General features: G+C 40.2%; 1 protein-coding gene across 1 annotated transcript in view; it reads left to right on the plus strand.

The window, feature by feature from the left end:
- The window catches only part of STAG1 (STAG1 cohesin complex component), a 157,939-nt gene that overhangs the window by 122,773 nt on the left and 13,283 nt on the right, over positions 1-21,883 (plus strand). The window contains exons 23-28 of the mRNA XM_082486841.1: positions 7,810-7,902; positions 11,432-11,606; positions 13,968-14,107; positions 15,897-15,998; positions 17,552-17,700; positions 18,795-18,923. Coding sequence (XP_082342967.1) covers positions 7,810-7,902; positions 11,432-11,606; positions 13,968-14,107; positions 15,897-15,998; positions 17,552-17,700; positions 18,795-18,923 — 788 coding nt within the window. The remainder of the gene's footprint in view (positions 1-7,809; positions 7,903-11,431; positions 11,607-13,967; positions 14,108-15,896; positions 15,999-17,551; positions 17,701-18,794; positions 18,924-21,883) is intronic.

Raw genomic sequence — 21,883 nt, forward strand, 5'->3', positions numbered from 1 at the left:
ATCGTGTGTATTGGTTCTAGGTTAGAGTCATACATGACAACCAGGGATATGCAATTGGAAAAAGAATCTTTTTGGAATGAAGTTGTTATTTATTTGGTGTTCAGACAGCTCTTCCAAAAGTACAGTCTCTCTCCTAAGAGTATTGCCCTTGTTTGGAAACTGTCCTGGGCATTATGCCCAAGCCCAGGGCACATTTATTGCTTTCTGAGGGACACTTTTTATTACAGCTGTGGTGTTTGGGATTATGGCTGACTACATGAGGCTAAGAGTTTTGGTCTATAGGCTTTATATGTGTGGCAGGGAAAAACCGTTTTGACTCTTGCAGTTTAAATCAAATTAGAATCAGGTCAGCCTCACTGATTTATTAGCATGTGATTAACTCGCAGTCAGTGCAACACATCTCCAAAGATAAGCATCAGCTATGCCTCAGGTAAACCAGGATACTGGACACTTTTATAATGCTAATGAATACCTACAAATTTCTAACTACCCTTCTGTAACTGTTGACAAGTTGCTGTAATCGCCTCCACAAGACACACGCGATTTAGAGTTACACACTCTCCCAGGAAATGTGAGGTACCAGCCCGTTGCCCTTCTTCTGGGAGCATGAGATCCCTGCTTAGATGTGGCTGCTGTTGGACAGGTGGGTGCTCCAGCTTCGTGTGTGCCCACACCCACAAAGCGCTCCAGTCACATACACATGCTCGAGGTGTGGGTTCCTGCGTGTTGCACCCCATGCTGATGGTCCTTCAGATGGATGCAGGCCTCTACGGCTTCCAGCAGGGAGGACGTGCCACCGTGCCAAGGCAACGGTTGCAGTGTTGGGGTCTCTGACTTGGTTTCACTGCTGCTCTGTTCCGCCCCAAGGTTCCTTTCCATGATCACAGGTTATCATGCTGCTTTTACCCTTCTTTACAAGGTGACTGCTCCTTTTCCCAGAAGTTTCTTGGTAATCTCCTGGTTACTGTTTAATCTGCTCGTTTTAAGCAAATTCATTGTTAACTTTCCTCTTAGCATTGTTAGTTTTTAAGCAAACACCCACTCAAAAGAGGTAGTTTTGTGTGTTCTGTTCAGGCACTGTTGCACTCAGGTTTTCATCTTATCAGCTGTTGTTTATCCAGGCTGTTACCAAGAGGGTAACAGATTTCCCCCACACTGTAATATCATTTGTAGATTACAATTTTGATCATAGAGTTCAAGGAAGTGATATCAGCATAAAAATGTTTCAGAGACATTTTAATAGAAGGGTGATAATTACTGATTATTTGAGTTAGTAAGAAAGTCCAAATTCCTTGCCCAATAACAAAGATTCCACCAGTTAAATGCAGCATAGAGTTGGGTCAGAGTTATTTTAAAACTCTTTTTCAAACCGTTCTTCATGTGAAAAGGGTTTTGAGGATGGTTTCAAAGGAAGCTGGTAATTTTTCAGCAAGAGTTCCCTTGCCTGTAGATTCTGGGGAGCAAGAACAGACTTGAGGTAGGAGACTTGGGGATTAGATTCTACAGTTGCTGTTTCCATCTAGATTTCTTCATGTATTCAGAAGAACAGGTGCCTGGGACCATTGTACTATGCACTGCACATGTATGTAATGAAAAGGAAAATTTGCAGAAGAAGAGAGTCCAAAATCTTAGAACAGTTTAAAAAAAAAAAAAAGGCATGAATAGAGCAAACATTCAGAGGCAAGACAAAGGCGAAACAGTTCTGAATGAACAGCAGCCAGACTAGCCAAATGCATAGCTATTACCAAGTGATTAGTAGGCAGAGGAATTAGTAGAGGGGATTTAAAGAGGGATTTAAAGGAAAACATAGTGACTCGGTGACTTTTCACATTTATATGGGCACAATGAAAGAAAGCACAAAATGCTGAAGGGAAGAGCCACAAGGTGCAAAAGGTTCGTGTTCCACAGTCGAGTTGCAAGCTGATGGCTCTTAAGCATTGTAAAGTTTATCAAAGTTGCAAGGAGAAGGAACTTAATACTGCAAATAAGTAGTTTAGATGAAAGGCAGTGGGCACAATAGGTTTGGTGGGCGAACCTAGCAAAAGCACAGCATTTCTAAATGGCTTCAATGGAAAAAAAAAAGCTTCAATTTAAAACTAGAGAATAACTGAATTATTTTAGATAGCCGTCTTGTGGACACAGTTGTTCAGTTACAGGTGGTGGTAAGGCCAATACAAGTCCTTGCTCATTCTTGTTCCTGACACAACTAGTTAAATTTGAAGATATTAGGCTGTGCAGGTCAAGAAAGGGTTATTTTTATCCTGGGTCACTTTAGTGATCCAGTTCAGTGTGACCCCATGGGTTTACCTTCTTCTCCCAAGAGAAGAGTAAAATTTTTTTCATACCGTTTTTTCTGCTGAAGCCAGCATGTCAGGTAATCACACCTCAAGAGCCTTCGCTGTGTGCCTGAGAATGGTAAAAGACTTGAAAATCTAATTCATTTTTTTTCTTCTCATTTTCCCTTTTTAAAAAAAATTACCTCTCTATAGTAGTCTGGGGATTTCTCCAAATTTAGAAAAGTTCCAGATGGCTCTGTTGCACTGTTTGGTGTCTGTAACTTTTCAAAATAATCTTTGTCAGTCTATCAGGAGAGGGGATAATAAATGTCTACCTACATGTTACTCGTTCTTTGATAGAAAGAAAAATTGGAGACACGCTCATTCACTTTTTAACCTTTATATAGGATTTTTCATAGGTTGTCATTTCTGTGTTGAATCCATTAACATCTAAATGGAAGATAATTGTGATAGAAAGTAGGAAGTTATTAAAGTGATTGTAATCCCAATGTTCAAAGCTGTAAATCAGATCATTATGTAGCAGTGAAGTGATAAGCCTGGCATCAGTGCTAGGTAACATCTTGGACTGGCTGATAGAAAACCCAGCCAGTACCAGGCTGAAGGGCAGAAGAAACATGGCCAACAGATAAGACCGGAAGGGACAAATGAATTTGTTTTTGAGAAGATTGCATTTTTGGCTGATAAGGAGACCAGTTGAAATACCATTTTAAGATGGTAGCATCACATTGCATTTCAGGTCAATATGTGAATTTAATGTAATTCATATTCAATAGCTCATATCTGATTAGTATATTTGAAAAAAATGTGTGATGATTTCCCACGTACAAAAGGGATGGATAGCTTCTGATGCATTCCAGGAGAGATCCATTCTCTGCTAAAAACTGGTAATTTTTACCAATCATTAGGGAAGGTAAAGCAAAGGTATTTAAAATGTGGATGACATAGATCAATTGGTAAACAGAATACAATTAAAAAAAACAAAGGGGCATTTTAATGCTGCCAAATGGAAGGCTTTATCTGGGAACAAGAAGGCTGACAAGTGGAAAGGCGTGACTTAGAATAGAGCAGAGCTGTCTTACAGATTGTGGAATGTTGGGGTAATGCAGTAGCACAAGGGGATCCTTAGTTGTATTATCAAAGAAAAATTGCTTAGGAAAAGGAAGGTGAGGTAGCTCATAGACCTTCAGTGTCCATGTCAGAAAATAACACTCTGTTGAAAATTATAAGATGTTCAGAGACTTAGGAACACCTGGGCTGCTTCGGCACGCATGCAGACCTGCCTTCTGTTGTGAACCAGTACAGGAAGAACATATGGACCACAAAAAGGCTTTTCAGTAAAAAAAGAATAACAAGATCTTATGATAGGAAACAATAAGAAAAGCTAAAACTAGAAATGAGACACATGGACTAAACAGCCAGCATAATTAAATATTGGAGTTTTTAGCAAGGAAAATGTTGTATGTACACTATAGAGATTCTTTAGTTTTGGGTTGGATGTTGTTCTGTAGGGCACGTTGTCTTCCATCTGAAAGCTGATAGAGGTATCATGGAGGAAGTTCTGCAGCAGCGGTAGGCCAGCAGTCCCCTGTGAATTAATGGCTGTTATGATCCCTTCTTTACATGAAACCAGCAATGGTGAAAACTGGGAAGGGAAAGGTCTTTCAAGCAATGGTCCCAGGTACAGGTGAGAAACAGTGTTGTCTGTGGGGCCCTGGCGGAACTGCTGGTGGCACAGGAGGAGATCTGAGTGCTGGGAGACACATGGTAGAGCAGACAGGGCAGAAGCGTCTGTTGGTATCACCTGAGCAATGCAGGGTGGCAGAATCTATGAATCCATGCTGACAAAGCTCGTGCTTTTCACAAAACGTGAAGCTAACACCAAGTCTTAGTGATTTCTGGTTCTTCTTTTCTTCTTGGTGTTTGGTTTATCACTACTGTAAAATAGGGGAGACTATTTAAGTATGTGCCAAGAAGCCATATACATTTTCAGGACATTTCTTAGTTACGATAGAGGCAGTCCAGCTTTTCACATAGGAGGGTTCTTTTTCTTCTGTAGTTGATTTGCTGTTTCCATGTGGCTACTTGCTGTATTCTTACGATTATGTTCCACTATCTTATGTTTTGTTTTGATGTGTTTTCACTGGTTTATTTTGTTATCTATAAAAAATAAGCATTCATCAGGGTACAGTGTTAATTCCCCCAGGTAAAAATACACAGCTTTCCTATTGAACCCAGTACCCGCATTTAAAATACACATCAGTTGTCTCGATCAAGGCAATCAATAACAGCCATTCATTTATCTTTTCTGCCCACAAATCCTTTTTTCTCCAGATCAACAGACCTCCCTCCTTCTTCCATAACTCATCAGATTTCTGTGATTTGCCTTCACATTTGCCACGTCTGCGGGCAGTTACGATAAAGTTTTTGTTGAACTTGAGATGTTCATTGGTATGAACGAGGAGGAGGCGGTGTTGCCTTATATGTCAAGGAGCAGCTAGAATGCATGGAGCTCAGCCCTAGGGATGGGTAAAGAGCCAACTGAGAGCCTATGGGTCACGATTAAAGGGAAATTGGAAGCAGGGGACATTACAGTGGGGGTCTGCTACAGGCCACCCGACAAAGAAGACCGAGTGGATGAAGCCCTCTATAGACAGATAGGGGCGGCATCATGTTCACAGACCCTGGTTCTCATGGGTGACTTCAACCACCCCGAAATCTGTTGAAAGGGTAACACAGCCAGGCATAAGCAATCCAGGAGGTTCTTGGATTGCATTGAGGACAACTTCCTCCTCCAAGTGGTTGAGGAGCCAACGAGGAGAGGAGCTATGCTGGACCTTGTTCTTACCAAAAAGGAGGGGCTGGTATACAGTGTCAAACTCAAGGGTAGCCTGGGCTGTAGTGACCGTGAAATGGTCGAGTTTGAGATCCTCGAGGCAGCGAGGAAGGTGCGCAGCAGGCTGACCACCCTTGACTTTGGGAGAGCTGACTTTGGCCTCTTGAAGAATCTGCTTGGTATGGTGCCATGGGATGAAGTGCTGGAGGGAAGGGGGGTCCAAGAAAGTTGGTTAATATTCAAGGACCACCTTCTCCAAGCTCAGGAGCAATGCATCCCTACAAAGAGGGAGGCAGGCAGAAAAGCCAGGAGGCCTACATGGATGAACAAGGAGCTCCTGGACATGACCAAAAGGAAAAAGGAGGCCTATAGGGAGTGGAAACAGGGGTAGGTAGCCTGGGAGGAATACAGAGGAATCGTTCAAGCAGCCAGGGATCGGGTTAGACAAGCTAAAGCCCAGATAGAACTAAATCTGGCCAGGGACATTAAGGCAAACAAAAAATCCTTCTTTAAGTATGTCAGCGAGAAAAGAAAGACTAGGGAAACTGTGGGCCCCCTGCGGAAGGAAACGCAAGAACTGGTTACCCGGGACAGAGACAGAGCTGAGGTACTCAATGACTTTTTTGCCCGTCTTCACTGTCAAGGACTGCAGCCGCACTGCCCATGACGCAGAATGCAAAGGTGAGGATTGGGAAAATGGAGAACCGCCCACTGTAGGTGAAGATCAAGTGCGAGACCACCTGAGGAATCTGAAGGTGCACAAGTCCATGGGACCTGATGAGGTACATGCACAGGTCCCAAGGGAACTGGCAGATCAAGTCACTAGGTCACTAGCCATCATATTTGAGAAGTCGTGGCGGTCTGGTGAGGTTTTTTCTGCCGACTGGAAAAGGGGAAACATAACCCCTATTTTCAAAAAGGGAAACAAGGAAGACCCAGGGAACTACAGGCCAGTCAGTCTCACCTCTGTGCCTGGCAAGATCATGGAGCAGATCCGCCTGGAAACTCTGCTGAGGCACATAGAAAACAAGGAGGTGATTGGTGACAGCCAGCATGGCTTCACCAAGGACAAGTCATGCCTGACAAATTTGGTGGCCTTCTACGAAGGGGTTACAGTGGCAGTGGACAAGGGAAGACCAACTGATGTCATCTACTTGGACTTGTGCAAAGCGTTTGATACTGTCCAACACGATATCCTGGTCTCTAAATTGAAGAAATGTGGATTCGACAAATGGACCACTCGGTGGATAAAGAACTGGCTGGATGGTCACACTCAAAGAGGTGCAGTCAACGGCTCGATGTCCAAGTGGAGAGCAGTGACGAGTGGCATTCCTCAGGGGTCGGTACTGGGGCCTGTACTGTTCAACATCTTTGTTGGCGACATGGACAGTGGGGTCGAGTGCAGCCTCAGAAAGTTTGCCGATGATACCAAGCTCTTTAGCGTGGTGGACACACTGGAGGGGAGGGATGCCATCCAGAGGGACCTGGACAGGCTGGAGAGGTGGGCCCAGGCCAACCTCATGCAGTTCAACAAGGCCAAGTGCAAGGTCTTACATCTGGGTCGGGGCAATCCCAAGCACAAATACAGGCTGGGCGGGGAATGGCTGGAGAGCAGCCCTGAGGAGAAGGACCTGGGGGTGCTGATAGACGAGAAGCTCAGCATGAACCAGCAATGTGCGATCGCAGCCCAGAAGGCCAACCGTATCCTGGGCTGCATCAGAAGGGTTGTCATCATGTCAAAGGAGGTGATTCTGCCCCTCTACTCCACTCTCGTGAGACCCCACCTGGAGTACTGCATCCAGCTCTGGAGTCCCCAGCATAAGAAGGACATGGACCTGATGGAGAGTGTCCAGAGGAGAGCCACGAGGATGATCCGAGGGCTGGAGCACCTCCCCTATGAGGAGAGGCTGAAAGAGTCGGGGCTGTTCATCCTGGAGAAGAGAAGGCTCCAGGGAGATCTTATTGTGGCCTTCCAGTCCCTAAAGGGGGCCTACAGGAGAGCTGGGGAAAGACTTTTACTGGGGCATGTAGCGATAGGACAAGGGATAATGGCTTTAAACTGGAAGAGGGCAGGTTCAGATTGAACATTAGGAAGTTTTTCACTGTGAGGGTGGTGAGGCACTGGCACAGGTTGCCCAGAGGGGTTGTTGAGGCCCCATCCCTGGAGGTGTTCAAGGCCAGGCTGGACATGGCCTTGGGCAACCTGGTCTAGTGAGAGGTGTCCTTGCCCATGGCAGGGGGGTTGGAACTCGATGATCTTCAAGGTCCTTTCCAACCTAAACCATTCTATGATTCTATGGTTTTATTTTTTAGTTCACATTGATTTATCTGAGTACAGAATTCTTTATAAACCACCAGGTGCGCTGACCTTGATGTATTTTAACTTTTTGTTCTGAAACATTTATACTTTACATTCAATACAAAATACAGACAATTTAACTCAGGAATGTATTGTTTTATTATTGTTACTTATTACAGGGGAAACTTTGGGTCATTCTTCTGAAAATTCATGACTTGGTTTGCTCCATGCTCGATGAATAGCATGTTTTTAAATGGCCTTTTTTGTTTGGCTAGTTTATAGGGTTGAACGTATGAAATTATCACCATCTTTTTATTTTGCTTTTTCCTAGCAACCTTTTATTAATAGTTACATATTATCCCTTTTAATGTTTATTCTAGGAGGACTTGTTGGTATTGAGGAAAACTGTGAAATCCTTTCTGGCTGTCTGCCAGCAGTGTCTGTCAAATGTCAACACTCCAGTCAAAGAACAGGTAAAGGAAATGTCTGTCATATGCTTTTAGGAAAAGTGTGAATATTAAACTGTAGTAAAACTCAAGACAACACTATATCAAATTTAAATCATCTGTGCCTTCTGTCTAAATAAAACTGAACAAACTCTCCATAAGAAGAGCTGTATTAAAAGCACCTTCAAAGCCCAGCTAATGTCAAATGTATTTCTGATGTAACAATAAGGGTTACCTGGATGCTTCGGCTTATATTCAGCTATCATAACTTTAGGCTTCTCAGTGACCTAAAATAAAAGCCTATTCCTTTAGATGCTGTATCAATAGATGGAAATAGGCACTTTAGAGGGTGATTGAGACCTCAAATGAGCTGAATCTGTCTCTGTATATTTCTGGATTTTTTCCCCCTGTTGTTGACTAATAGGGAGCATAGGGTGACTGCTTTCCTGACAAAGGCAAATGCCTGAAGCGTCAACAATATTTCATTATTTTGTTATCCTAATAATTCAGTTAAATGTAGTGGTGAATACTAATTATTGTATCTCTTTCCCATTGTGGCTAATGAGAGAAAATTGAGGCTTCTGGCAGTACAGGTCATACTACTGCATATTTTCTAGCAGAAAAAAAAGTTAATTCATTTTACAAAAATAGTGAGAGTAACACCTAAGAATGTAATGTCCTCTCACACTATGCAAAAATTGTCACTTCACAAATAGTTATGTCTCCTTGAGAAATCAGAGTAAAATACCTATTTAAACAGTGTCTTCATTATAGAAATGTAAAGATTTGGAGAGCTTTTTAGATTCCCATCAATATAACCATGACAGCTTAGGTTGCTGTGCTTCCCTGTTTGGTAGCACTGAAAACTTAAGTGCGTGCATCTTTCTGCATGTGTATGTGTGTGCACACATATGCCAAAAGTATAGATGTGAAATATGATTGCGTATTTTTTTATGGTTTTATGATTTTTATTGTTCAGTGCGGTTATCCAGTTCTCTGCTTTAGGCTTTTGGAAAGCCATGCGTGCATGGAGAGGGAAGCTTCTGCTATGCGTATTTAGAAATAGAAATAAAAGAAATTAAATCAGAGGGCCTGTTGAAATAATTCACAGTTTCTGAAAAAAACAATGGCTAGTTTATTTGCTGAGATTTTATGAGTATATGCTGATTTATATCAAGTCTGTTGACATCTTTTAATTGTCTACAAATTGCATTTCTATCAGACCTCCCAGGATTTTGAAAAGACTGTAACTAACTGGCCTGTGGTTTTGGCCTGCTATTAAAAGATAATGCTTCTTAAAAGACAGTTTTATTCTTTTGAAAGATAGCTGTGCTTGGCATTTACACAGTGTTCTGCAAGTTGATAAATATTAATATTTAAGATGTTGCTAGTTTACGTGTTTTTAAAAGACTCTGACATGTCATTGTCTTCCAGCAGATTTAACTTTACTAATTGTTTTTTAATATCCTGAGTAGTTACTCTTGGCAAATTTTATTAATACTATATAATGTGAAAATATCATCTAGCTTCATGAAAATAGCAAAGCAAAGTTCTAGCTTAAGCTAGAACTAATGCCTTTTCTGCTTCAACAAATGGTAAATGATCCTTCCCATCGCTGCAGTGTTTTTGTTCTTGATGTGTATTAACGTGTTTTTATCTTATTATTAGTGGCCACAATTCTTTTTTTTTTTTTTTTTTTTTCATTAGCAATTTAACCTTATCTTAGAAGCTGTGACGTGTCCCAGTCAGAGTAGGTTGGACTAGAGACTCCAGAGGTCCCTTCCAGCCAACACTTCTATGATCCTTTTAATTTTCTTCCTTAAAAAGTATATTTCTGTGAGTGCAGGACTGCTTCTTAATCCTTTTGTTTTACTGGACTCTTTTGAGAATTCTGCGCAAATTATATTGTCTCTCTGCCGTATTTGATTCTGACTCTATACATTCTTTCCAGAAAAGATCAATGTATGTATCAAAGGAAGGAAAAATGTATTAAGTATTTATAGAAACAGGACTCAAACATTTCAATTTTTCCTAGACTGTTTGAGTGAAAAATCTCCCGTGACTAGACGTATCTGTATCTGAGTCCACTGCTGTCTTTATATAGGACAGAAATAAGCACTTTCGGTGCAATATTCATACACTGTTTTTTAAAGGTCTACAATTAGGATGAGCTTAAATTCTGTTGAGTATCAAAGGAGTTTAGGGCAGGTGAGATCATCACTGAAATAAATCACAGCTTTTTGGATCCAGTGGAGAAAAATCCCAAATAGTGGCATCTGTTTCCATAGTCTAAGTAGAACATAGTTTACAATGATCTGCATTTTGTTCTTGCCTGAGTATAGCTCACTCAGATTTTATAACATACTCCAAGAAATAAGCGAGCTGCTATGACATTCAGCATTCACAAAGATTTCATTTTGGAAGTTTGTAGAGCAGATTGCTCTCTCTCTCTCTCACTACTTTTCCTTAGGCTTCGTTCAAAAATATGTTTAAACGCACATTTAACTATCTTTCTGTTCAGCTGTTTGTAGAGGGGGAATATAGGACCGAATTAAAGCCTATTGGATTTCATGCCTCAGAGCTATTCTGCAATCGCTTTTCAGTTGCAAACGCCTCTGGCCTACCACCTACCTGGGAACGGTGATTGACACTGCCCTGAGTGAGACTCCTGCAGGCTTCTGCAGCACATCCAGCGTAGATCTTCTAGGAGTCTTCTTTTTACGCATTCGTACTTTGAACCTTCCTCTCTTTCTCAGTTTTCAAAACCTGGGGTTAAAGATAGAGAAACAAACAAGGTTAAAAAGCGCTTTCTGAAAGGTGCTCAGGTGTTGAATGTAATGCAAATGAATACAGCTGGCTATGACACTCCAGCACAAGCCATTGGGGAAAACAGTGTTGCTCTCGTGCCTGAGAGTATACAGAGAAGCCCTTGAAAGAAATGGAGTTACTAATAGCTGCCTTCTTTATTCTCAGGTAACGAGGGTATAATAGTAACGAGCATAAATCATTGAAAACTGTGCCCTGGTCGGCTTTTATCTGGATTTGAAAGCTATGCGAAGTTACTTGATTCTTTTGGCAGAGAATTGTTGATGAAATTCTGCGAGAATTTCTTTGGTTACAGCTGCTTCTCCGCATTTTTGGGATCGGACAGTGACTCAGCTTGGATTTTCCCTCTTTAATGTTGTTTGGTTTTTGCTTGTTTAACTTTGCTAACGGTTTATCAAAAGCGGTGGTTTTTTTCCACAGTCCTTGGATCAGAGTTAGATTTAGAGTTCTTTTTATAGAGAAGAAATTAAAGTTTAATGTGGATCGTCCTGGATGTGGAAGAGGTAGTAAACACAGTTCCTTACATAGGAATCAAAGGCATAATAACATTTTAAAGTTAGGAGAAACCCTTTTGAGCACTTTTCACAGCACGCAAACAAATACAACTGAGTACAGTTAAAGAAAGACATTTAATAATAGCAGGGATATCTGGCAATTGGATAAATGGTATTTTATTTTTTACTTACTTGACTTATGGTTCTTACTGCATTCATTCTCTTTTGCCTTTCAGGCTTTCATGCTGCTCTGTGATCTTTTGATGATTTTTAGTCATCAGCTGATGACTGGAGGTCGAGAAGGTCTTCAGCCTTTGGTGTTTAATCCAGATTCAGGTCTCCAGTCAGAACTCCTCAGTTTTGTGATGGACCATGTCTTTATTGACCAAGATGATGAAAACCAGAGCATGGGTATGTTTAGCTTTCATGTTTTCTACTCAGCTTTTTTTTCATAGCAGACACAAGAAAGGAGAAAATAGAATTTTCAGATCAGGTTGCTCAAATGTTTTCAGAATTATTCTTTCTTTATTTGGGGGAGATGTGAATGTTAAATACTCGATATTCAGTACTACTTGTGTTAAAGAAGAAATAAGCGCTTAAAAAAATTCATAAAAAAAGATGTTTTCAGAAGACATGGGAGTGGACTCTAACTACATGCTATAAATCTGGACAAAATTATTCTTCCTTTACTGATCTATATTTTTATTAATATTTATTTCCAAACCAGTACAATCATAGTTCAGCAGCAGGCTTCATTTAACACAGCTTCGTGGGAAGAAGTACAATGGAAGAGTACATAAAGAGAAAACCTTTAGAGTTACTAAATAGAGTTACAGGATCCTGAAGGCAAACCTTACCAGCCCAGCAAAAGTCTAGGCAAATAAGGCCTTAAAAAACTCTGATATTACTAAATAACCAATCCTTCTGCTCCTCCCCCAAAATAATCAAGTCAAGCCCAGGACATCATTGATTTGGCTGGAGACCAGGAAAGTACTTGGGAAAGTATCGTGTATGCTTGCATGCTTCCTTGCTCTTTCCTTGGCATCTGTGCATGGCCACCCTTTCAGAGTCTGGAGGCTGAGGTGACCCCGTCTCTACCTCCTCACAAGGATGACTTGGGATTTTTGGCTTTCAGTCGGGGAGAGGCCGATTTGTCATTTAAGTCTGGTTTTAAATAACTTGGTGCTGCTGCTATGCGTTATAAATGCCTCAATGCAAGTACAGAGGTATTCAATATCCAAATCTTAAATAGCTTTGGACAAGAGATGATAGTTGGACTATGTGAAAGAGCTGCTGGGTGCACACTGTAGCGGCTCTTTTTGGCACATTTTCTGAATTTCCACTGTACTCAGTTATTTGTATGTTAGCATGACACATAGGTGCTATTTTAGACCTTTTAAGACAGCAATATATAGAACTAAGGTCTCAGAGCATTCATTCTTGCTCTAAAGGTGCTTTCAGTTTTCTAGCTCCTCAGCAGCTAACATCTTTGTTGTGCATCTCTTTAAGAAGTCCTGGGAAAAATACATTTTGAAACACACCTTCACCAGAAATCCATATGTGGTTAATCATACTTTGTGAGTTCAATGTTCAGAATAATACATCGAGGATAGATTTTAGGAGGACAGTATCTAATTTTTTTTTTGCTCTTTAGCAAAATTGCTGTTCTTTAACATCTTGTGGTTGGACTGGGAAGGCAGCAAAAAGATCGATGCAGATCTTTGTACGTAATCTCCATTCCCTAATGCTGCTCTGACTCCATGAAGTCAGTCTGACCATTTATAACTTTTGGTATTCAGAACGCATCAGTAATGATAAAAAGAAATTAAGAAAAGGGATGGAGGAATGTGCTAATGGGCTTCAATTCTGTTTGTTAAAGAATCTCAAGATTAAAACGTGCATGCATATTCACAATCAACTCCTCTGCTTGTAAGAGATTTCCTGTGATCAAATATGTGACTCAAGTGCTGTAGCTCTGTGGAGACTCTAGTACAAGTGCAGCAAGAGACTCTCGGTGACTCTATGTCCCTCCTCCCCCCGCCACAGCTCTGTACTTCTTCACACTGGTTAGAAGATTCCCTCCAAGAATAAGCTCTTCTAAATACCACAGAATATTTATTTTTATCACAACTGATTTCATTTTCTTATATAAGTTGTAGACTATGCTTTTATTATATGATATTATATTTAACATTTTATGTGTAGTTTCATTTTCATTGAGTGGAGTCTTACACAGGGACTTAATACTTATGACATTGCCATTCAGTGCTAATGTTTGTTACAACTGAATTTTGCTTCCTGTTGTTACTGATACTTTAGAGCCATCGATTTCATATCTGAAAATCCAAGGCATGCAGTAGAAGTACTGCTGCTTCTAATTTTCCTTATGTGAAATATTTATAGCTTAGTCATGTTAATGAAGCATCTCCAAACGTCCTGTGTTTCAGAAGTTAAGCAAAAAGCATTCAACAAGTCTTTACCATGGCCTTTCACAGGGTAAAGAAAACAAGAATTCAGTTCCATGTGGATTATGTTCGGTACCTACTCAGGAATATAGATAGCAGCCTCGGTCAATGGTGTGTCATGTTCCTGAACTTTTCTGAAAGTCCTAACCCAGGCAGGACTCAAGAATTATCACCTTTCATTTTAGCTTCTCCTGCAACTTCCTTGCTTCATTTTAAAGAATTGATTTTTTTCTAGAAGCTACTCTTCAATAATGTTGCTTTAGAACATAGGAGTTACTTATAAACATTTTATTGTTGATGATTTCAGAGGGAGATGAAGAAGATGAAGCTAACAAAATAGAAGCTTTACATAAGAGAAGAAACCTTTTGGCTGCCTTTAGCAAGCTGATAATTTATGACATTGTGGACATGCATGCAGCAGCAGATATCTTCAAACACTATATGAAGGTACAGCTCTGTGTATTCTCCTCTTCCTAACTGAACACAGATGGTAGTGTCAGGGCCCTTCTTTCTCTCCTTTCCAGTGCAGTAGTCAAAGGTTGAACACTTTTGAAAGCTTTTTCAACCTTATTTGATTTTTGTAATAGTTTTTCCTTTCTAAATTACACCTGCCACTGAGAAGCAGTAAGCTCTGAGCTTCCTGTCCTGTGTAGGGGAGTGCCTTATTAAAGGCAGCGCCAAAAGTTCGTCCTACAAGGTGCTGAGTATTTCCAGAGAGGCTCCCCTCTACAGAGATCTTCTTATCCTGCCTCTCAAATTCATTCCTAGAATCCACAGTAACAGTTTTGTGTTCAATGTCACATTCCACTGGGAGTCTCCCAATCTTGCCATAAGAAAACAGGGTGGGTTTTTTTTGTGAGAAAAGGTTGTTTTAAACAGGACAGCAGAAAAAAAAGCTCTGCTGTAAGTAGGTATGCATTAGCTGAATGTCTTACCAACTTATGCTGCTTCCATACAGTAGTTAGGCCCAATGAAATTCAGAAAGACTTGCTGCTCAGCTACCACTGCACCCTGTACTTGTGAGTTTACCTGCCAGAAAACAGGCACGTTGGCAGTCCTGACACTGCCAAGCAACACAAAGCCCCTCGGATTACATCAAATTGCTGGGTATACCTCACCTGTCCCTCGGCAAAGGATTAGTCATCGTAAAGATGACAATCAGGGAAGAAAACCTGGAGTGGGGAACAGGTCCTTTATAGATAGTTTTTGAGATATTGATGTGAAATGTAAAGGATTTAAGTTTAAATCCTCCTTCTGTTCATTAGGAGCACACAGGACAATAAAATCCCCAATGCACACTCTAGTCATCAGCCAGGTCACTGCTCAGGATCAGTCTTGGTTAGGGAATTTTTCCAGAGCAGGAGTTTCAAACTGAAGCTGTCCCAGTCCAGGTTTGTTTCCTACCCGCTGCTCCAGGTTGGCCGCCTTCTTTCCCCACTCCCCTCCTCTTGAAATTGGGGGAGGGTGAGAGAAACTGAGTTTAAATTGGAATACGAACTAGAAGGATCTCTGTACCAAAGAAGGCAGGAGCAATACTTAAGAGAAATGAAAATACATGGTTGCAAATGCAGAAATATTAATGAGGCTGAAAGAATACTGGTTGGGAAAAAAAAAATTTGTATTCTCAGCCTGGAAGTTTTAATGATTATACACTCTTTTCTACCCAAATGGTTCGTACCATCGGCTGTGGTTTTCAGCAACCATTCTTCTAACATAAAGAAAATCAGCACTTTATACTGACTAATACCTTACTCTGCTTTCTGGATTCAGTGAATTCCTTTCTTGGCCATCCAGCTCAGCTTGCATTGTATATGGAGCTTCACACCTGTGTGCTACTGTCTGTTTACACCTCCTTGTTGAAGGGTGTGTGGATTCAATGTAATCTTGTTTGGTAGAGTTTGCAGCCATGGGTCACTTTCATCAAATATTTAGTTTGGGGTAGGAAATACTCTTTGGTTTGTTTTTCAACATATTTGTTGCAAAAGATGATAACAAATACTGAAGTTCCTTGTCTCATCATGAGGTGCAGGCTACCAATCAATTTAAATTTTGGTACTGAAACATTGCCTCCCACTTACAAAAAACATGGATTTGAGACTGGGTTTGTTGGCAACTGCTGCCTTTTCAAAATAAGAATTCTAAGTAATCTTTCTGTCGGGAAAATTGTAAGAAATTGTATAAGAGGTTCAATTTAAAGATTTAAAGAGGTTGGGGTTTTTTTCCGCGTTTTTCCTAGTACTACAACGACTATGGAGATATCATTAAGGAAACCCTGAGCAAAACAAGGCAAATTGATAAAATCCAGTGTGCAAAGACACTCATTCTCAGTTTGCAACAGGTAAGAATATTGATTTTTTTGTTAGAAATGCCTCACTTTAAAAATACTGGACAGGATTTTCTCTGGTGCCATTTACAATGAATCGAAAACACTACACTTCTGTTAAGAGATTATCTTGCTCCTCAATTCAGGCTGTCACTGTTCATTTGTCTCAGTAATCTCTGTCTCCTTAAGCCCACACTGGCAAAGTTTTGGTCAGATTAAAATAGAAGAAAGGGAGAGAAGAGCCTTGAAGGCAATTTGGTCCACGCTGATTCATAGTGTTTGCTTACTGGTACCTAGTGAACAAGAAGAATTAGGATGACTTTTTCTTCTTATAATTAGCTGGAAGGAATGCATCTTCTTTACATTTTGTCTAAATACCAATGGATTTTTCAAACTTCGGGCTAATTAGTTTAAGTCTTCCTATATCATTAAACATGTTTTTTCCCTGAAAAATTTGCTTTACATCAACCATAAATTATTGGCTTGATAATGAAATCCACCCTTGTTCTGCCAACAGCATAAAGTGTGAGCTTCACTAAATACCATTTAGGCCCTTGAAGTACCAGCTATATCCATTACTTAGAAAAATTAATTCTATAAATTAGATGTTTTCAAATCAGCTGGGCCTCCCTAAATTCGTTCCAGAGTACTAGGGGGTTTCCTGTAGTAGTCTGGAAGCTGAGATATCTGTGAAAACTTGAAAAAAACAGATGTACTTCCAGAAGAATTGGCAAGTGTCAAAGTAGTTCCTGTCTTTAAAACTTGGAGAGAGGAAGAAGCCAGGTGCCATAGATCAGTCAGGCTAATATAATTTCATGGGAAAAAAAAAATTAGACAAGCTATTTGCAAGTGCCTAAATGATAGGTAACAGCCAGTATGAATTTGTCAAGGAGAAATCATGTCAAATTAGGCTGCTTCCATTAATTATATAGTAACAGAGCTTGTAGATATCAGAGAAACAGTAGATTCAATGTGACTTGATTTAATATTGTCACCGACACCATCTTCCTTGATATTCTCATTAGCAAGTTAGGAAAATGTGGTCTAAATGGCAGTACCAGAAGAAGATGTAGAACTGACTGGAAAACTACTGGGTAGTTCGTTATTGTACTGAAAGGGCATTATCAAGTGGGCTTTGAAGGCGTTTACCCAGTAACGCTGTTCACATAGTCATTAAGTCTTGAATGATGGAATAGCAATTTTGCTTCCTAAATTCAAAGAAGATGCTGATCTGATGGGTGACGTAGGTATTGTGGAAAGCAGCATAAGAATGCAGAACCATCTTGATGACTTGGGAGAATAATAGATGCAACTCAGTGAAGGTAAGTGCAAAATCCCGTTTAAGAGTTATCATCTGCAGAAGTACAAGATGGAGGACGATGGGCAAACAGCAGTTACACAGAAGAAAGTCTGGAAACTGACGTGTATTAGAGGATGGACATGTTACACATGTGTCAAAAAAGCCATTGTAATGTCCACTCTTAGTCGTAACAGATTAAGAACCAAAGTCTTTGTCAAGAAAAGTGTTTTCTAGCTCACAAATTTTAACAATTGAATTCTTTCTCTAGCTGTTTAATGAGCTTGTTCAGGAGCAAGGTCCCAATTTGGACAGGACATCTGCCCACGTTAGTGGAATTAAGGAACTGGCCCGTCGGTTTGCCCTCACTTTTGGCTTGGATCAAATCAAGACAAGAGAGGCTGTGGCCACACTACACAAGTGAGTGGTGGTAAATAAACTAGATTTTTATATTTTTTCCAAATAAAACTTTTGCTCAGCCTACCTTTTCTAAAGGTACATAATCTTAACAGGTCCTAGAATAATGATATATTTCTTTCCAGTTTATGTAGAAAAATGGTGGGGGTATACATATATGTATGTAAGAAAGGAAGGAAAACTAGCTGCTACCTAATTATTTGTTGGAATTTATTGGACTGGCCGTGTTTATCTCAGGTAAAGGCACTGGTATTATTCATATTTGTGTGGACTGTATCTAACAACTGTAGGTAGTTCTTTGTACCACTCCACTGTGGATTCTGTAGGCATAAAGGGCTTTTATAAAAAGAGATTCCAAAAATATTTTGGAAATCTGTTTGTTTGTTGGTTTTTTGTTTTTTTTTACAAAGTGGATTGATGCTTTTTATGTAACTGCTGCGTAGGAAAGTGTAGAAAGGTGCTGCTAAATTTAAATTATAACTTTCCCGTGTCATAAAAAGGTTTATATTTTAAAGTGTGCTATCTCAGAGACTGTCATTAAGACTGAGATTGGCAAAACATGATCAAAATGCTACCAGACACTTCCCTGTGCCAAGCAAAAGAGAAGTCAAGATCTGCGTGCGCCCCTATTGGATAACGTGAAAGTAAATTGTTTTCTTTAGTCTCAAATGATAAAGCAAAGATAAGGCAGAGGTGCATGTATCAGTGTCCTCGTAAGTAAATTCTCTTTTGATGCAAAAGTTATATCTTGCATATTATTCTTACTGCAAGCTTTTGCTTCGTGCAGAACCAAGAAAGAGCCAGTTGGCTGTTCCTGCTAAGGCAGCGGCTTTCAGCACCTGCCAAGTTTCTTAGATTGTGGTTAAATTCCTTCTTACTGTGTGACTGGCGATACATTGTCTTTGAGATTGAATCCTCACAGATCTAGAGGGAACGTTTGATTCCCCTTTGTCCCAAAGCAGCTGTTGGCTAGTAATGAAAAAAAAAAAGTTCTGATGGGATATAAAAATATAAAGAATTTCATCACAGTTCAGATTTTGCGCAACTTCTTTATTTTGTCACAAATGTCTGAAAATTTTAATATTTCCTTACTGTAGAGATGGCATAGAGTTTGCCTTCAAATATCAGAATCAAAAAGGACAAGACTATCCACCTCCTAACCTTGCTTTCCTTGAAGTGCTTAGTGAATTTTCTTCTAAACTCTTGCGACAGGACAAAAAGACTGTGTAAGTAATGCTCCGTTTTCTTCTCTGGGTTTTGCTGGGCTCTGTTAGTCACTGCAGTGTCTTTAATCTCTCTGCTTCGAGGTTTTCACAATCTAATGGGGGCTATAGGAAGTTGCAGTGAGACATGTCACATACATAGATATTCATTGTTTTATATTTTAAAGTAATAAAAATAAATGAGAAAAGGAGAATCAGATCCACTGATGAGGTGAGTTTGAGACCTCACAAAACAATATTGCTTAAAATTTCCCATGGGGCAGTGAAAATAAAAAAAAAAATAACCTTTTTTTCAGGCCAGAAGAAAAAAGAAATGCAATGTTAGCAGTGCAGGAAATGTGCAGGCCTGTAAACATTGCAGTAACATCTGTTTCTGTTAGACATTTACATAAAATGTAAACATGTATTTGTTGTTGGTTTTTAGTCTATTGAGTGGAACTGGGAAATAAAGATTTGTCAAGGCTTCTGTTACTGGCACAACGGGATAGAGAAAGATGCTGAGAGAGGACACCATTGTTGGTTAGGACAGAGCAGGGTGGTAGAGAACTGGCAGGCTGAAACAAGCCGCCTGAATTTGATATGGTGGGTAATTACTGCAGATGAAATACTGGAAATAAATCAGAGGTATTGTTGATAAGAACTGAATAAAGAGCGAGAAATACTGTTTTATGAGCAACGTTTGAACAGACTGTCAAGAAGGGCTGCAAATCTCAACAGAACTGGTAAAGAGAAAACTGCATTATTAAGGGCAAGTTCATAGTAAAGACATGTTGTCAGCGTCACTGCGGAGGTAGCGCTCTACGTTTCTAATACATTATGTAGCAAATATCCAGGATTTGGCCAGAGTGCAGAAGTAGTAAGGGAAAAAGGAAGAGGGCTCCAGTCAAAAATCACCAAGCACTACATGCCCGGTGTAGAACGGAATTCCTTGAATAACTTTATGACCATTTAAAAAATGCAATTGCAAGATCTTCTGACTTACAGTTATAGATATCCTTTTCAGTCAATTTTTGACCACAATGAGTGTAAGTCATATATATCTACCACAACTACCTCAACTGACTCTTCCTGTCAAACTTTTCTGTAGTTTTTCTGTGAAGACATTTGTTTTAAAAGACTTTTCGATTAGGGTTAACAATTATGAATATTATAGCTTTATCTGTGTTATAAGAAATGCATTTTGGTTAACTTCATATAATTTTTATCGTATACACACTTGAACCAATTTAATTTTTTTATTGTATCAATAATTTGTCAATTCAGCAAACACAGCAGAAGGAATAGTAAAACGAGCTTGAGAATTGGATGATCCAGTTGGGTAGCTTGGCACGCAATTTTTGAAACTGCTTTTCATTGTTATATCCTTGAATCTTGTCAACCTCTGTCCTGGTCTTCAGGACAGGACTTAAGGATAATAGGATTTTATGACTGTCTTCCTAGCTGAACTGTAGATTCTCCTGCATCTCTTTAGTTTAAGTGCCATTAGCCTGATTCCTATTTAATTTAGTGAAGTTTATCCTTCCTGTACAGTCGTCATACCTTCCACAAGTTTCTCCAGTGTCTAAATTTTAAAGTTACATCATTCTGTACAGTTTACACGAGAACTTAATTGGACCTGATCCTTTGTGTGAAATTCAGTGCTTCAGGAGATCTTGTTCCTCCACCTTCTGTGTTGCCATTTAAACTTTTTTCACGAAGGTTCTCCCACTCATTGGTGCCCACATACGCAACCACTGGCTTCTTTCGCAGGGCTGTAAAGGTTGCCGTGGTGCAATCCATTTCTCCTGGTTTTATCTGTCTTTATTGTAGTCATCTGTATCTGAGCTATTTACTTTAGCTGAGTTTGAAGATCAGTGAAAAGAAATAGGTCCTTTAGGGCATGATGTATCTGATCTGTGCTAAATTACTGTTTTAAGATGAGTTCAGACATGCCCGAGATTCCATTGGCTGTGGGGACTACGAAGAGAGTCAAGATAACTTGCTTATATGTAAAGATTTCTTCTGGAGATACCTGCATTCCTTTCCTTGAGAGATCAGTCATGTTTGCCCCCACCAGGCAGTGGCTGCGTTGCCCATAGTGCTTCACTGACATGACATACTCAGCTTTACTCCGGATAGTTGATTTGCCCTTCTCTGTAGCATGACTCCTCCAATCCACAGGGACCTCTCCCCCTCCCTCCAAAGGGGTTGCCTATGAGCAGGAAGGTACGTGACCACCATCTGGTGGAGAAGTCCTGTGTACCGGATCACTTACCTCCCTCCCTGGCTTCATCTCCTGCCAAGTGACTGTCCCTGAACTCAGCAATGGGCTTTTAGTCTGGAGGCAAAAGTGCTCTAGGATGACCCTGAAAGTCTCATGAGCATATGGCTGCCCGTCTCCCAGAAGTCCCCCAGCTTGGCTTCCCAACCCCAAAAAATGAATTATCTATGCAGTATGTCTGCACACGTCATCTGCCCTTGGTACAAAATACCAGTCCTGTCACAGTTCAGCAAACGACTGCTCTTTTGCAGGGCTCCTACTGCCTTTCTGGTTTACTGCAGGCTTTTTCATCTGCAGGGAGAAAAGGGAGATCTTTCCAGTTTGGGAATGGGGCAGCAACATTGGTTTAATTTAGTTTTCCTGTCCTATGTATTTATTAGGCTTCTTGTTTTACGAGTGACCTCCAGAATTAGCGATAGCCGTTTATGGATTTATTCAAATCTATGGATTTAATATAAAACTATATATTTAAGGTGCCAGCCTCTTACACTTAGCAAAACAAGATTTATACTAACGCAGTTACAAACACACAGGCAGCTATAGGCAGGGAAATGCAGAGGAATTCACCTAAGACAGTATAGAGGTGAATTGCCCTGTGGAGGCATTTATTTCCATTTATTTCTCTCAGACAGAGACTGTTAGCTTAGACTAGACAACTGACTGTTGGGTGTCTAAACTCAGATGAGACGGAGCCTCAGCGTGG

The sequence above is a fragment of the Vanellus vanellus genome, assembly GCF_965231255.1.
Source record: "Vanellus vanellus genome assembly, chromosome: 8".
Lineage (NCBI taxonomy): Eukaryota > Metazoa > Chordata > Aves > Charadriiformes > Charadriidae > Vanellus > Vanellus vanellus.